Genomic DNA, 18,186 nt, shown 5'->3' on the forward strand with positions numbered 1-18,186 from the left:
ATCTTTTTTAAAACTCCCACATATCTTAGAAACAACAGCTTTAAGTTTTGCATCGCAAAAAAGTGTGATCGCTTTTTCAGCCATTGAAATAGATTTTAGAAGATAAAATTCAAGAGAAGTGAATTTTGGTGTGATGTTTGAAATTGATGGTAATTTATAGAGGTAAAAAGTAAATTTTGAATTTTAAAAAAACTATCCGTTGGCGTTTTTTCTGCAAATGCCAGCGTGCTAGGATCAAGCGCCGCATTGAAGCTTTGAGCTTCAACGCTTGTCCTTCCAACGCCAGCGTTTCATCTTAGATCTCTAGCGTGTGTCTCAAACGCTCTAATGCCCAGTGCTTTACCATAGTGGAAAGCCAGTTTGCCCACCCACCTGGATCAACAAAAAAATGGGTTAGGCCATTACCATAGGAATTGCCCTAAGAGACGGTCAATCAAAGCTAGCTAGAATTACTGCACTTGGTTCGGTGGATATGGGCTTGTCTCCGGATAATTGTTCGATCCTTGTAAAATTGTAGTGTAAGCTCTCTCGTCTTGGGATTAGGCTCGGTTAGGGATTATTAGTCGTTTCTTGTTAAGAGACCAAGTCGCATCCTTTCAGTATAGTTTCTCTTCTTCTCCCCTGCCCTCTTTCTCCAGCGAAGCTACGTTGGAAGTTACTTCGTCTGGGAGAAATGAATTTCACAATTTAGGGTTTCTTTTTCTGTTATTTTCATCCGAAATTCCGAATAAACTAGTTCAAAATCAAATTCTTCATCAGATTAGTAAGAAGAAGACAATAAATCATACAGCAATGGGGAATATATTCGTGAAGAAACCGAAAATTACAGATGTTGATAGAGCAATTCTCTCTCTAAAAACACAGCGAAGAAAGCTTGGGCAGTATCAACTACAGGTTTTTACTCAATCAATTCTTCTTTGTTTCTACTTTGTTTGTTTCTAAATTTAGCTGAAACTATTAAATGTTCGAGACTGTTTTAGGGCAAGACTTTAGAGCCTGTTTGATGACCATAGGGTAGTGTTAAGTGTGTTCTTATAACATGTGAAGTTGGGAGGTTTATATTTGAATGTCCGAAGAATGACAGGAAGTTCAATTTTGGAACTTCAATCAAGACATCAATTGGTAACATGGGAATAATAAGATCTTTTAAGTCTACTGCCTTCCCAACAAGAACAATCTGGGAGGTCACTTCCAATTGCAGCAAGGTTCAATGTCCAATTTTGCTCCTAGTTTAGTTGCCCATTGAAAAGCTTTTTGTGCCATCTCCATCAAATTTTGTGGGGATTCAGTACCTCTGATACAAAAACTTCTTGCTCCTCTGCAATTACCAGAAGGCCTATCCCAGTTTTACCTGACAAATTATTAATGTAGCTAGCACAGTTTATTTTTAGAATTAGGAAATCTGGCTTTATCCAGTCCATTCTGAATTCATTTAATCTTCTTTGGGCTTGTTCAAAGTTGTATGGCACATGGTGGTGGTTGTTGTTCTCTGGTTCTTTAATAGCCAAATACTCATTGATGTGGCTAGCAATGTGCTTTGCTGTTTCCTTTGCACACATTGTGACTTTCTCAAATATGTTTAAGCACATGGATTTCCATACATACCATAGCACAGTTGCACATAATTCAGCCCAAGTATTTTGGAAGTTTTGGAAAAGTGTTTCCATGTAGTACTCATGAATAAAAATATGATGTGTGTTTCTGTTTTTTTTTCTTTCTTCCCAAGTATGTTGTTTGAAAATCATGCTTGTGGTTTGAGTTTCTCATGGGTTGTTTAAATTGTAAACCATAACCTGGAACTAGGCTTCTGGACTCTGGGACTATTTTATTGCTTCCCTTCTTTTCTAGTTATAAAGCAGTCTTGTGAAGAATTCTTGTGTGAGAAGTAGGACATGAAAACACCAATGATATCTTTGTGTGACTTCTTCCATCTTTCTGTTTCATGTGATTTCTTCAGCTTGAAGCTGTGATTGAAGCTGAGATGAAAGCTGCTAGAGAATTAATTCGTGAGAAGAAGAAAGACAGGGCCTTACTTGCGTTAAAGAAGAAAAAGACCCAGGAAGAATTATTAAAGCAAGTTGATACCTGGATCATGAATGTCGAGCAACAAGTAAGTAGTTCACAAACAAAACGCATTGCAATATTTCGGGGTTGTCAAAAATGTAAAATCTGGACTTCGTCTTAAGTTGCTATGTCGTAGAATACAATATTTTGCTATAAACAATACATTTGACCTTTTCATTTGGATCTTGGTTTAGTTGAATGACATTGAGCTTACAAGCAAGCAAAAGGCCATCTTTGAGAGCTTGAAAGCAGGAAATAATGCTATCAAAGCTATACAAGGTGAGATCAATTTGGATGATGTGCAGAAGTTGATGGATGACACTGCTGAAGCGCACACATACCAAGATGTGAGTTTTATAACTTTAGAATACTTTTAAACAATCATGTGTTGCCCGAGCTTAGGGTTTTCTTTTTCCTTACGTGATGTCTTTGTGGTGTGGTTTGTTATGTTTGTCTTCTTTCTTTAATCAACATCTCAGTCAGCTGGCTTGCCCAGATGGATGAGTCAGGTCCACTTTAAGTCTGCTTCGAGTTTAGGCTTTATACATAATTACTTCATCCAAAATCTCTATCCCTTTATTGTGTTGTTCACATTCAATCCTTCTTGCAAGTCTCATGTTGTCTTGCAGAAAATACACCTAAAATCTAAACTGGAAATTGAACTTGATAAAACCACTACCCACCAAGTAAAGGAAGGCTAGCACGACCCAAAAATAGATGTTTGCAACATTTGATATCAGATAGGCAAGGAAGAAACTCTGGACTGATAAGAAATTTGCTTGAGACAATGGTGCAGTGACTGTGAAATAACGTGTGGCAGCTGGTTTGATGTGGATGCATAATATGTTAATAACGTTCTAAGTCAGCCTTAATTTTGTTAACCGGTTAACCCTCATTTTCCCTTTAACCTTATGTAGATGTTGATAATTCACCTGTTTGTATTGGCTTGGCTAGAATGTGATTCATTACTTTATATCATGATCATCTCTAGTCCCAAAGCACTCAGAACTTTTTTTCCTTTTTCTGTAGGAAATTAATGCGATACTCGGGGAGAAGTTATCAGCTGAAGACGAAGAAGATGTTTTGGCAGAGTTTGATAACTTGGAAACAGAAGTATGTATATTAACTACTGACAGTACTGGCTTCACAAGCTTTACTGTTCTTTTACATGTCAGGATCTGATTAGGTGGCTTTAACCCATTGGCAGGTGTCCTCTTTGTTGTCTGCTAGACCTAATATACCAACAGTTAGGGACCTGGTATTGGTAGTTATTGTCAACATAGGTTCGAAGTTCGTTTCTTTTAAGTTGGAACTTGGAATAATGTTACGGAGCCATCCTTTTGACAAGACTTGTTTCTTCAAAGTTTAAATGGGATTAGTTGTGTTATATGCCTAAGGCCCGAAGCTAGCCTTCTCTAACATTGCATCTACATCCAGCTTGTGCACTTAACTATAACAATCTGTCTGTATTATCTGTATCTACTTTCATCTCTATTTTTGTTCTTCCTATTTTCAATTGAAACCTAGAACCTTAATTTTCTTCTAACCTCTTTAAAATAATTTATTTTCAGCTCGGACTTCAAGATATGCCAGAAGTTCCTGGTCCTTCAGCGACATCCTTGGAGAAACTTAGCGGTGATGAGGACCTGGCGCTCCCAGATGTGCCCAAAAAGACCCCTGTCGTGGTTGCAGATGGGGGAGAAGAGGCATCAGGCAGAGTGTCTACTCGAAGAAAAGGTCTCTCTCTCTCTCTCTCACTCTCTCTCTCAGAAATTTAACTTTATGATCTTTTAATGCAGTATTGGAGGAACCCTTGCCTGCTTAATCAGCACAGACTCAGAGATGGTTATTGCTGTATAGTAGCTACAAATGTGTCTTAATGATGAAACCTGAGGATGTTTTCTGACCAGTGTACAGCTTCTTTACATTGTAATTGCTACATTTTGTGTCCAAAATTTTTAGGCATTTGTCCTTCAATAACATATACACCGTTTAATTTTAAACCGCGAAATTATAGATTGAAACTGCGTAACTTGTTACTTATAATCTGTAAAGTTGTCCTATTTTATCTTGAATATCATTGTGTATCTTCGTGCCATATAATGCAAAATGTATCATTGTAAAGTCTGGATATTTTCTAACATTCAGTTTATATATTAGCTTCCAATCTGGGACCAGGGATACTGTTGACATTCTCATTGTAACAGTTGAACGCCTATTTGGATTGCCTTTCCTTCACTATTATTCAACCTACTGCTAGTTCTTGTTATACCAACTTCACTTGGAGTAACTTTTATGGCATCTAAACTCTCTTCAGTAATGAAACTAGGGTTAGCTTCGGGTAGACTCTGCAGAGAAGACCTCAATGCAACTTCAAGATCTCTCTGAAATACTAGGACTGGTAGATGTGCAGATTTTGCCACCATGTCATCTACATAAATCTCTAGCTCCTTGTGCATCATATCATGGAAGATGGTCGTCATGGCTCGTTGGTATGTGGCTCCGGCATTTTTCAATCCGAAAGGCATAACTACCTAAGAAAATATTCCCCATGGAGTGATGAAGGATGTTTTGATCATATCTTCTTCTGCCATTCTGATTTGATTATATCCGGAGAAACCATCTATGAATGAAAGGCTTCCTTGACCGGAGGCGTCGTCGACCAAGATATCAATATGCGGCAATGGGAGATCATCTTTTGGATTGCTTTGTTAAAGTTGCGGTAATCAATACACATCCTTACCTTTCCGTCTTTCTTCAGAAAAGGTACAATGTTAGCCAGTCATTCAGTATAAGTAACTGTTCTGAGAAAACCTGCATTGAGCTGCTTCTCCACTTCTTCTTTGACTTTTAAGGTCCATTCTGACCTTAGTCTCATGAGCTTTTGTTTGACCGGCTTTACATGAGGACAAGTGGGCAAACGATGAACCACCAAGTCAGTATCCAAATCGGGCATGTCCTCGTAAGACCAGGCAAAGACGTTCCCGAACTCGGTGAGTAGCTTGATCATCTCTGTCCTTTCATCCGCGGATAACGTTTTCCCGATTTTGACATTTCGTGGTTGTTCTTCCGTCCTCAAGTTGATTGTTTCTTCTTCAATAAATTCTGGATCCTTTTCATGTTTTTCTATGTTGTTTTGGATTTCTTCAGGAACATTTTTTAGACAAGTTATCATTTCTTCATCCTCATACTCGAAATTTCCTGCAATGTCATCCTCCAAATCCAAGATATCGTATTGGTTTTCAAACTCTTTTATTTATGATATCACACTTTCTATATCTTTTAGTTTTTCAAAATTTTCAGTTTTTTTTGTTGTTGGATTTTTATTTAAATTTAAAGGTGCATTAAACATACAAATACCGTCTTTCGGGGTCCACGAGGATTCTTGCGGGTCATCCTTCGTCAGTTGTGGACCCTCATCATCCATTCTTGCCAAGTTGTTTTTTTTTTGGCGTCGGAAGAAGTTCCGACGTCCTTTGCAGCTTCGTGGGGAATTATCATGCAGATGCTTCCATCGTATGATTGCTCCTTCATTCTAGCGTTGGTCCTCCAGAATTTCTCTCTTTGTTCTTCAAAGTAATGTTCCAGGTTTTGATTGATTGCTTCTGGGCGAATCTCTGAAAAATAGTCGAAGAAGGCATTGATTGTTGTCAGCCATGTTGCATACTGGACGCGGTCATTAGTTGAATACCGTACCAACGCACTACCAGTTAAGTTTCATGTACCATAGAAATGATTTGAGGTGCTTAATTGGAGAGCCCCTTCCGTTATACATAGGAAATTTTTTTCTTTTAGGAAAGTGCAACCCTAGGGATGTAATAACCATACATTCCTGGATTGTTTCTTCAGTTTCCCGGGTTGGGCTTGTCGGATTCTCCTTCTGTATTGGGAGCGGCCGACCTTCTTCGGTGTCGTGGGTTCCAATGAAGTTGACACCTTGATTCCCCGGATGCGTTGGGAGAGGATTTTGCTGGATATTGGGTTGCTTTGACGCCCCCTCAATGACTATTTTTCCTTCATCCAATAAATCTTGGATAAGATGTTTCGAGACCCAACATGAATTAGTATCATACTCCTGGACCTGATGATAATTGCATGTCTTTGATTCGTCGTAACTCCGAGGCCTGGGATCAGGCATGGGTTAAGTATACCGAAGTTGAATCAATTTATCTTTAACTAACATGGGAAGGAAATCACTGATTTCTCCATCTAGTTTAGAGAACACACGAGTATTGCTTAAGGGTGCACAAGAACCGAGCCGGACCGACAGACCGAACCGGAACCGGTGGAACCGTACCTGGTTTTGGACCGAACCGAGGTACAAGGTACAGGTACCGGTCCAAAAAATAGGAACCGAGGTCTGGAGGTACAGGTACAGGGTCCAATACAAGTACCGTGCCGTACCGGACCGAAAGTCCCGAATAATAAAAACCGTTAGATTTAGGGGATAAGGGATCAGTATTAGCCGTTAGATTAAAGGGGGTATATAAACTAACATACTAGGGTTAGGGTTTCAGTTTCCTTTCTTTCTTTTTTTTCTCGTCTCCTCTCTCTGAGAAGGAGAAGAACTTCTTCTCTGTTAACCCAATCTCTACCAAAGTTAAGTAAAAAAAAAACCCTCAAATCTTCGTTTCTTCATCAAACTGAGTTCGTATCTCTTTGTACTACAGTTTTTGCATGTTTTCTAGTTCCGGTGTGAAGAAAATAAGAAGAACAATTTCAGAATCTTAATCACGGGGTAAGTAATCTTTACTGAAAATTCCTTATTTCTTTCTTTCTTAATCACCTGATTTGTTTCATCTTTTTTGTTCAATTTGTTTTTAATTTTTGTATGCCTGTGATTGAGATTGACGGATTTTTTTTTTTAATTTTTGTTTTTTTCAGAATATTGGGTGTAGAGTTTCAGAGGAGAAGCCTGAAGAACTGATCCAGTTGAGGGGTATGTGTTCTTCTTTGTTTATTGCTTAGATTTGATTTTGGGAAACTTGATTGTTTCTGTTAGGTTCAATAGAATGATTTAATGATGGGTGTGGTGTGGATGCAATCAAAATCTTTTATCATTTGGGTTTGCAATGTTTAAGCATCAAAATCTTCTAAGGGTTTGCAATGTTTAAGAATCTGTAATTTTTTGAATGCACTAATAGTGTTTGATAAAATTGCTCATCAAAATGATTTTTCTTAGATATATAAAGTTGTTTTAGACTTTTAGTAAATTGCTCATCTAATTTTTTTAGTAAATGCAATGTTTTAGTATCTTTCTCTATGTTATGAGTGGTTTTGTTGCAGTCATTGTAGTATCTTCAGTGCCAGAGAATACTTGTGTTTCATTTGTCATATGTACATGTAAATATCTTTCTCTATGTTTATTGAATGCTATTGAATATGTGAACTTCTTTAAATGACTGTTCTTTTGGGACCAAACTCAATTGTGTTATCATATTTGGAAATTGTAGTAGTAGTCATGAGAATTATGTCTACAAGTTTGTATCAGATTTGGAAATTGCTTTGGCTCTGGTATTTATCAACTTGTTGATTAAGGTTGTTGCTTTCTATTAGTTGATTGCTGGATTGTGGGTTCTATCCATTGTGGGAGCTTGGTGCAATTTCTTGACCTTGTTCTACATAGGTAAGAGAGAGTAGTTGCATTATTTTGCAAGTTTCTTGGTCACATGTATTATGTCTTATTCGTGTGAGTTAGGTCTAACTATTTGTGTTGATAGATAAGCTAATTTAGTTTGGCAATTACAAGATAACATGATGTTGAAATTGAAGAAGGTAACATATTACATTATTACTTGTGTTTGGCATTGATAGATATAGTCTAATAGTTACTAACTGCTATTATTTGTTTTTGCAGCGTTACTTGGTCCTATCAATACTGATGACACCCCAAGTGCTGCTGACATGGATTACAAGATCAAGATTCAAGACTACTGCAGCACTAGCTGCACTGCTAGTTGTTCTTTTTTCAGATTTTCTCATTTTCAAGACTTAGTGTGTGTGTCTGTGACTACTGCCTACTGCCACTTCTTTTTTCATATTTTCAAGACATTGTTTGTTTCGTTTGCTAGTAATATTGCTACTTATTAGTTGTTGCTTTGAATGAGAATTTGAGATATTAGTAATACTTAATATATTGAAAAACAGGTAAAAACAGGTACTTAGATTGTCAGAGAAAAAGACATATATTTTTGTTAGGAAAAGTACCGACTGGTACCGGAACCGAGGTACAAGGTACAGGTACCGGTCCAAAATTTTGGAACCGAGGCTAGGGAGGTACAGGTACTCGGTCTCGTCAAGAACCGAGCCGAACCGTACCGTGTGCACCCTTAGTATTGCTCCATCTTTTCTCGACGTACCGTTCACGCCGACTTTTGTCTTGACGAAGCGTTTCGGTCGCTCGTGCTTTCTCTGTTGCCTTAATGTAATTAGTCCAGGTGGAAAGGGTTGGGTTAACATAGTTGACTTCCTTCTTCTTTGTTTAGCTTTGCCCCGTAAGAAATCTGGAATATGCATCGTCCTTCATCGCGTCTTCAATGCTAGCTCATTTTCTTCGAAAATAGGAAATATTTTCGGGTGCGAACATTATGAGAAATACCTTGTAAGACATCGAAATATTTTTCATTAGCATTTTCAATTGTGCTTCCTCAGATGGACGTTCGAACATTTCGAAAACTTTCCAACCCCATCGACTCATCCAGTCGATGAACCGTTCATGTGTCCCTTGTCGGAGGGACTCAAGTAGGTGTAAGGCTACAGTATGATCCGTACTTTTGGTGAAATGTTCGACAAACGAATTAATCATAATTGGCCATGTGGATATTTTTGATTTTTCTACATGTTGACACCAATCAAGAGCTAGTCCAGTCAGGCTTTGGTGGAACAAATTAACATCCAGTCGCCGGTTAACCCTTGGGGCTTTAGGTACTTGAGGTATATTATGATGTGTTACCCTGGGGGTCCCCGACCATTATATTTTTCCATCTTGGGAAACTTGAAACCTTCAAGAAGATTTCCTTTTGGTGGAATGTACCAGACTTCGCTTTCAACGCCGGTACTATCTTCAATTATCGACAGTCTTTTCATCACGAATTCCAAGTGTTATTTGTTTGGTGGTGGATTTTCGTTACCATCACCTGGATTCCCTATTTTGTTTTTGCTCTTCATGTGGTGGAGGAGCGCCTTCGGGTCCAGAACCGTTTGTTTGTTGATGAGAATTAGAACCTTTTTTGTTGTTCACATTGTTTCTGGCCTCATCTTCCAGTTTCTTAAAGAACTTTGCGAGTTTTTCCTCAATGATTTGTTCTATCTTTGAGGTGAGAGCGTCGAGATTGCTAGTTTCCCCGTGCTCGGTTTGTGAAGAGGGCATCTTAACTAGTCTTCCTCCCTTTCTCCGTCAACTGCGAATAGAAGTTCCTTTCTCCGTTAAAGTTGCTTATTTTGATTGGGTACCTGAAATCGTAAAGCTTGTTTTGGTAATCAATATAACAAAAATTGAACTATAAACATTTCCCAATCATCATTTTTTAAAGCTAAATCTATTAGCATCCCCGGTGAAGTCGCCACTGTGGAAACCGTAGAGGGTGTCCGTCGAGTATGGGTCGGAGAGATTTTTATCTCTCTTTCTCGCTGGCCTCTATTATTATTATTATTGTTGTGGGTTATGGACGAGGAGTAATGTCTATGTGCTCATTCGTCTGCTATCAGATAGTCTGGGTAAGGAGATTCTAGTACGGGATGTGAAGGTGTTAGGCACCCATCAACCGCTCAATCATACGATTGTCCTCTATTAAATGATTAAAGAGGAATATTTATAATTTATTTTACCAAAAATTACATAATCAGGCTTGTGATATCATAAATTAATGAAGATTGAGAATAGATCTTCATGCATGATCTATTTTGAATAGAGACATAGTTATAAGCTGGGCGAAGCTTTGATTATGGATTTAGAGATCAAGAGTCTATGCCAACTCTTATTATTTTAGGTGTCTAGAGGGATTTGGCCAACTTCTACATTTATTTAAGAGTCTAGTTCGACTCCAAATTAATCATGATAGTAAAGGATTAAGGGTAATCCTAAACATGATAAAGATCATCTAAAGTCTAGGTCGACGATAGACTTAATTGCGAGGGTTTTTAGAGCAAAACCGGATGTGATGGCAAAGAACTCAATGCATAATATAATTCTGGTGAATACTTTAATCCAACTATTAGTCCGTCATTTAGAGCTAAATTAACTCTGCGTTAAAATTCGAAATTTGATGAAATTTCGAAATTAAATAATTAACCTGCAAATTAGCTCAACGGACAGGAGGTTAATGTACCAATTATTATTTTTGAATTTGGGTCTAATGTGGGAGAAAATTCCGCTTTATACCCTCGTTTTGATTTACCCCACTTGGACGATTAATAATTAAACGCAATTCTTAACGGAACAATAGTAATCAGGGTGTTACTACAAGATGGAAATCATCATGTTCCTGCATGACTACTTAATTTATGGAACAAATAGGTAATAATTATACCTAGGATGATGTTGAAATTTGGAGGACTTCTTACAATGGCTTTTGGCTTCAGCAAATAAGCTGAAAGTAACTAAAGTACCATCAATTTAATGCCAATTTCTTAAAAGTTTAAAGGCGATATTTGATTAATTAGACGAATAGAAGAACATTACTAATAAAAACATTAATTAACACAAGCATCAATTAATGTCTCAAACTTAAGATATATAGAATTGAAGAGGTACATATGGTTGGTGATCCAAAGAGGAATTAGATTCCTTTCTTTTGTCTGCATTCGTACCCATTTCTTTGCTCGCTTTCTTTTTTACAACTCTGAATGTGGTGCGAAGAGAATATGTTCGTGATATGAAGATGCTATGTGTTGTTTTTCGATCTTCCTGATGTCTTTTGATGAACTTTCCTTCCCCTTCTTCTCTTGTATTTATAGTTTTTTAGTTTGGCTTTAGTGGGGGACAAATCAAAATGGAAACAAAAGTGGAGATTTAGGTGGGACTTTTGATATGATTTTGAATTCGAAATGGAAAATGCAGGCAAGGAGTAATGGGTGTATAGTGGAAGAGTTGCGCAAAGAAATGTTATTTTTTCCTTTTTATTTCCCTTCTCATTTTGGTTACGGATGTGGTTAAGAGAATTTTTAGGTAAGAAAGGAGAAAGACTTTTTCTTTTCTTTTGAAAAGGTATTTGACCCTTCTTTTTGGCATTGATAAAGAACGCGCAAATGAGGGATATCAAAACTAATTTAAGGATAGAGGAAAATGACAAAAACTGGATCCAAATATCAAATCAGGGTCACCCCTTATCTAAGTATTTTATATAATTCCTAATCTACTCCTCACTAATCAGGTTTAGTGTTTAATTATAATTAGAAAAAATCTTGAGTATTTGTGAATTGATTAGTGTATATTTTTATTTTTATTTGGGTGAGTGAGGTGAGAGTAGAAGGAGGGAAAAAAATTGAGAGGGAACTTTTTTTGGTGAGAATGGAGGATGATTGTGAAGAGAGAATTGTTGCTGCTGAATCTTTAGCTCAACTATAACAAGGAGCATATCTTGAATCTTCAACTAATGACAACAACTCAGAATTGCAAGTTTTTGATGAACCAACACCCTTGGATCATGATTTTTATGAGAATGAAGAGCTTTTTGAAGAACCTACACAAGAAAGTAAACTAGCACAACATACAAGCATCCCAAATACTCAGGTAAAGCTTCTAAGATGTTGAAAAATTGATTTTTTTCTTTGAATCCACCATTTTTGCAGCTGAAAAAGCTGTGTGCCGGCATAGACGTGATATGAATTCAATGCCGGAAGCATCATTACTGGCATGGTATTCATACTTCGTCTATGCCGGCAGCTCGATATCCCTCATTTTGAAAATAAAACCGGCATAGTATTCAACGTAAAAACTATGCCGGTACAAAAGTTATTTTTTACTTACCACGGAATATTTTACGGAATATGCTACCAGCATGGTTCAATTCTAAGGTTACCATGCCGGTACTGCATGAAAAACATCCAGAAGCAGTTTCGTCCAAAGCTAAAAACCGGGCGTAGTTGATTAATTAACGAGATGACATTGTTTTCCGGCGTGGATTCACTAGGATACATGAATGCGGCACGTTAACCGGCATCATTCAATTTTAACCTTACCATGCCGGTACCTATGAAAAAACATACAGGAAGAAGTGTTTTCCAAAGCTAAATCCAGGCATTGGATATTAATTATGGACCACGCTGGAACACAGTACCGGCGTGGAACCGTAGATAACGAGCATGCCGGCACCTATGCTTCCAACATTGATTTCTAAATAAATGTGTATGCCGGAAAGAGTTTTAAATTTGGTCATCGGTTTTGGTTCAGTTCGAGCATGTCGGAACATTGTTCGAGCATGCCGGAACTTTGGTGCGGCATAGTCTTTTAATTTATTGTGGAACTAATATATTTTCTTTTCATACGATCCTTAGGTTGTAACGTATATTTATCCAACAAATGCAAGGCCGCTTGGTCGGGATACGTCGGAATACTATAAAATGCCTCCGGTATGTTCCAAAGAATAATTTTCACCTACTATTTTGAACTTTACTAATGGATTGTTTGTAATGAACCTTATAATCTCCCATTGTTTGTAATGTAGGGAATAAAATCTCCAGAGGAAGCAATTTCTTGGGCTAAAGAGACGTCTCTTAAGAACATGTGTGTGTTGGTGAGGAATACCCAACGTTCAAATAATCGTTTTGAGATGGTTTGCGAGAGAAGTGGTCAATACAAGGAGAAGAATATCCAAAAGAGAAATGGTTATGTATATCCAAAGAAGACTAATAGGGTACACACGACTCGTACGAGGAAGGATAATTGTCCCTTTAAGCTTGTATTCCATTTAAATGACAAGAACAATGAATGGGATTGTGCGGTTTGGTTCGGCCGTCATAACCACCGGGATCCGAAGGATTTTGTTGGTCACTCCATAGGTGCGAAGATAAAACCTCATGAAATGGAGGATGTAAAGAGATTGACCAAAGAATTTATCAAACCGAGACAAATTCTTAGAGGCTTCAATGAAAAGGATGAGACGAACGTGTCTTCTCTACGTAAAGTTTATAGCGCACAAGCAACTATTAAAAGAGTGGAATGGGAAGGGAGGGTCGTTAAAAGAGGTCCGGACAACAAGCTCCTTCAAATATTCATTTCGCATACTTTGATTTCACAATTGGCTCATACATGTTGTGGTGTTCTTATGATGGATTGCACCTACAAGACAAACAAATACAACATGCCGTTGTTCAACATCGTGGGGCATACATCGGACAAGGTAACATTCATATTGGCTTGGTGTTTAATGGAAAAGGAGAGGGACTATAATTATCATTAGGCATTACGACAATTGAAAAGGTTCTTCCAGGAAAATCAACTTCCGAGGATCATCATAACCGATCAAGATGACGCATTAATGAATGCAATATCCGACGTCTTCCCGGATGCACAAAATTTCCTATGTACATACCATATACGTCAAAATGTGATAAAAACCTGTCATGCATTTTTTGAACCCACAAAGGCGGATATTAAGAAGAGAATGATTGTTCAACTAGAGGAAGACGTTCACAAGAACAAACTATCACCCGAAGAAGAAGAAGAAGAAGGAGGAGGAAAGATTAAAGAGCGAGTGGACAAAGAACATGAGAAAAATAATATAAAGTGGTTGAAGTTTCTAAGAGATTGGGAGAAAGTTTATTGGTCTCGTACCGAGGATATGTAAGAAAAGAGATTGGACAAGTTTATTGTCAATTGGAACGAAGTTTACCCGACTGTCATATGGTATTGTCGGACTCAATGGTTGGATAAGTTCAAGGAGAAATTTATGCGTGCATGGAAAAACCGGTATAGACACTACGGGAATGAAGTAACTATTATAGCGGAGTCCTCTCATGGGAGATTTAAATATCTCATCCAATCCGGACAAGGAAACGTGGTTACGGTCACCGAGGCAATGAAACAATACTTTAAGAGTGATATCGATAGGATCAAGCAGGCTTTTGATAAAAGCTCAATGGAAAATAAGACTTCATATTTAGCATATGGTAAGTTGCTCCGAGGAATAGAGTTCAACATCTCTCATTGGGAAATAAAACATATGATGAGAGAAATGCAAAAGGAGATAAACAACCGCAAACCGGGTGATCTGTATATTTGTACCGACATGTCTTCATTGGGGATCCAGTTTCGTCATATGCTTGTGAAGTATGAAGAAATGATACCTATTGAGGTTATAGATCCGTTTTGGAAGTAACTATCTTTTGACTCTTCCCCTACGGAAGATCCCGGACAATCACCATGGGATACGAACGAAGCAACGGAATTCTACGAAGCTTACTCACGTGGCAACTCGGTTAGCCAAAAAGTCTTGTTGAGCCAATTAATGCTAATTACACGCCCATGGAAAACACAAAGTGAAGAGCCAACAAAGGGAGATCCTCCCGGTAGACCACAAACTAAAACGGCAAGGAGAAAACAAAGGAAAAAGTTGAAAGAAAATGAGTCAACATGAATGTGAAAACGAGGCACGTAAGAAACGAGATCCAACCGGATGTGAGATTTCAGAAGCAAGGTTCGCGGAAGCGCTGGTTCCAAAGAAAAGGGGTAGGACGAGGAAGGAACCGCTTGTTAGAGCATTTCTCGGTCAACCTCGCATGCGTTGCTATCTCAAGCATGTTTGTCAATGTTAGTGATCAAAACTATAAGTCTTGATTTCTAGTCTCTTATAGCTAAGTCTAGGACTAGGATAGAAAGTGTAGTTGATCTCAAGGACTTCATGGAGATTCATCATACAAGCAGAAGAACTACTCAAGGAACCGGTGGAACTTCTCGACAATAAGGTATGTGAAGACTTGAACTTATCTATCACTCAAAAGTATAACTACTCTATCTCCTACTCTTTGAGACAAGAAGTCGTATGCTATATATATAGACTTGGATTATATACATTTGGTATTTCGGTCCGAGTATACCTCGCCTATCTATATCTCGAAATATGTGTTGGTAAGCTTTTCGCTTCGATCAAGTTTATCTTTAGCTAGTGACGAAAGTCATGATATGTTTCAATCACTTTGAAAATTACTTTGACGATAAATGGTGTAACAACTATATAACGTCCTCTAAGAATGTTTCAATGATTGAAATGAGAGTTTAGATTACATAACCAATGATGGACATAAGCATTGTTGTGGAAACACATTTATGTATAAGTCCTATTCCTTGAACCAAAGTTTGCGAATTTTGTTGATCAAGAGAAACCGGAAGAATGGATTGTTGCCAAGTCCGCGAACTGCCTAACTTCTCATCCCGAGAAATTCTGTTGGAGTTGACAAACTAGTTGCGTGAGTATCAGTCCACGAACCCAGTCCGCGAACCGGCGGAAGGTATTTTGCCGAGATTTTCTGCTGGAGTTTGTAAACTCTGCCCGGTTTCTTAAGTCCGCGAACCTAGTCTGCGAACTTAAGAAGGTTATATATCTGAAGATGATTTCTGAACTTAAACTTAAAAAGACTAAGGAATGCAGTTTGCAAACCGTGGCTATAAAAGTTCATGAACCGATTCAAATGAATCAAATCATCTTTGCTTAAATTGTGTCTTGTGTAGTACATAAGATTTCCTTGCAATTGAACAACTCTCTAACTAGTTCATTTGAAGTCATTTGAACTAGTTATGGTGAAGACGAACATGGTTGATATGAAATGCTCATATGTCTAACCTTTTGGTTAACTACTATTGAACCAACAAGTGCATATGTTTGGGTACGGTTAACAAACCTATAAGCGTGCATTGTCAAGTGTGTGTAACAATCTAAGTTTTCGATCTAACGGTTGAGAAATATTAGCTTGAATCTAAATCAGGTTTTCATCTAACGGTAAATATTGAATGCTTTGTTACTAAGCTAACATTGATTGCAAACTCTGATTTGAAAGACTATATAAAAGAGACATCTAGTATTGTGCAAAAATAATCCCCACACCTTACTGTGATACTAGTTTGCATACTAGAGTCGATTCTCCTTTAACCTTTGGTTTTCTTCTTCTAAAATCAGGTTAACGACTTAAAGACTTCATTGGGATTGTGAAGCCAGACCGATACTACTTTTATTGTAGTTGTGTGGTCTGATCTTGCATCTTCTATCGTACGAGTACAATCAGATTGATTGGCTTGAGATTGATATCTCCGATAGGCAAGATATAAAAAGTAATCACAAACATCTTCGTCTCATCGTTTGTGATTCCGAAACATCTTGTTTCGCTACCATACGATTAAGATTTTTGTGAGGTGATTGATAACTCTAGGCTGTTCTTCGGGAATATAAGACCGGATTATCAATTGGTTCCTGTTCTCCTTGATTATTATCAAAAGACGGAACAAAACCTTTAGGGTTTATCTGTGGGAGACAGATTGATCCTTTGATAGACTTGTCTGTGTAAGACAGATTTGTTTATTGTCAAAGCCTGCGATGTTGGATCGTAGCAACTCTTAGTTGTGGGTGAGATCAGCTAAGGGAATCAAGTGCGTAGTATCCTGCTGGGATCAGAGGCGTATGAGCATAACTGTAACTTGGATCAGTGGGAGATTGATTGGGGTTCAACTACAGTCCAATCCGAAGTTAGTTTGGAGTAGGCTAGTGTCTGTAGCGGCTTAATACAGTGTGTGTTCAATCTGGACTAGGTCCCGGGGTTTTTATGCATTTGCGGTTTCCTCGTTAAAAAATTCTGGTGTCTGTGTTATTTCTATTTCCGTATTATATTTTTTTATCTTTATAATTGAAATAATACAAGTTGTACGTGTTAGATCATCAATTAGAGTAATCCAACCTTTGGTTGTTGATTGTCATTGATTGATCCTTGGATATTGGTCTTTGGTACCATCCAAGTTATTCCTTGTGTTTGATTAAAGACTCGCTGATTTCTATTAGCTCGAGTAAATCAAAACAAGAAAGAGATATTAACTCCTTGAGATACTTTTACCTAGATTGAGTCTGATTGTCTAGTTGATTATCTAGAAAATATTTCGGAGTTAGTCCATACAGATTGCTAAGCGAAATATTGGGTGGTGTTGTTAGACCCCCGCCTTTTCAATTGGTATTAGAGCAGGCAAACACGTTAAATACCTTATAAGTCTGTGTTTGTAGCGATTTGATTATGGACGAGTCTATCTCTAATAACGTACCAGTTTAGAAATTATTAGATGATTCTAAAAGCTTGGATATACTTGAGAGAACTGTCACATCTAAGTCAATATCTAAACATTCTCTTGATGTAAAAACTGTTGATTGGGAAACTCTCCTAGAAGAACAATTTGATGAACTTTCTGATGAAGGTGATTTAGATATTGATAGAGATGTTGATGAGAAAGTCTCAGAGTATGTTAAGTTTTTGGATTCATGGAGAATGAAGAAGATTACAACTTCTCATGTTACACCTCTTCTGACTCCTCTCTGTCGAGAAACAAGAAACTGAGAAGATGTTACGCAGGTGTTTATTTTTCGAATCATTCTAACGAATCAATCCTCAAGGATTCTAAGGAAAAACTACGTATGAAGTCACTTGAATGTGATAATCTTTATCAAAAGTACTTTTTGTTGTAAGAGAATCTTGCAGAATTTGAAGCAAGGTTTAACTCTCAACAAATTAGTTTTGATGACAGAGAAAGTGCTTGTCTCACTCGAGAAAAACGCCTTGAGGCTGATTTAGCTGCTGCTCTTGATAAAATCAAGATATTGGAAGATGACTTGAAAAAGTTCAATACTAGTTCAAGCAAATTAACCACTATGCTAGGAGCAAGTAAAAATCACCGTGATACACGATGATTGGGCTATAAGGGAATAGATTCTCCAAGTATTGGCAAAGAGGTAAAATTTGTCAAGGCTAGTGATTCTTCTCAACAAAAGGTTTCCACTGATGGCAAAAGTGAAATACCTTCACAAGAAGTTAAAGTCCGAAAGAGCAAAGTATATCAACCTCCCAAGTCAGCACACACGGATCGAGGTAAGAACATTCCTTATGTTTGCCACTATTGCGGAAATAAAGGTCACCTGGAAAAGAGATGTAGTT

The 18,186-nt window shown here is 37.7% G+C and overlaps 1 protein-coding gene and 1 long non-coding RNA gene across 3 annotated transcripts; both read left to right on the forward strand.

Moving 5' to 3' along the window:
- The first annotated feature begins 570 nt into the window (after positions 1 to 570).
- On the forward strand, positions 571 to 4,139 carry LOC113345328 (vacuolar protein sorting-associated protein 20 homolog 2-like). 2 transcript variants are annotated; one of them, XM_026589116.1, is made up of 6 exons: positions 572 to 894; positions 1,958 to 2,110; positions 2,259 to 2,411; positions 3,094 to 3,177; positions 3,636 to 3,801; positions 3,864 to 4,139. In XM_026589116.1, exons 1-6 carry the CDS (start codon positions 793 to 795, stop codon positions 3,887 to 3,889), a joined length of 684 nt encoding a protein of 227 aa, XP_026444901.1. In that variant the 5' UTR covers positions 572 to 792; the 3' UTR covers positions 3,890 to 4,139. The 2 variants fall into 2 exon arrangements, with proteins under 2 accessions (XP_026444900.1, XP_026444901.1); XM_026589115.1 differs by having other exon boundaries at positions 571 to 894; positions 3,636 to 4,139.
- A 2,447-nt stretch (positions 4,140 to 6,586) lies between these two features.
- On the forward strand, positions 6,587 to 8,220 carry LOC113345368. The gene is made up of 5 exons (XR_003358107.1): positions 6,587 to 6,802; positions 6,949 to 7,003; positions 7,621 to 7,690; positions 7,785 to 7,839; positions 7,922 to 8,220. It is a non-coding gene; the product is annotated as an uncharacterized LOC113345368 (long non-coding RNA).
- The last annotated feature ends 9,966 nt before the right edge of the window (positions 8,221 to 18,186 follow it).

The sequence above is a fragment of the Papaver somniferum genome, unplaced genomic scaffold, assembly GCF_003573695.1.
Source record: "Papaver somniferum cultivar HN1 unplaced genomic scaffold, ASM357369v1 unplaced-scaffold_81, whole genome shotgun sequence".
NCBI classification, from domain to species: Eukaryota; Viridiplantae; Streptophyta; class Magnoliopsida; order Ranunculales; family Papaveraceae; genus Papaver; species Papaver somniferum.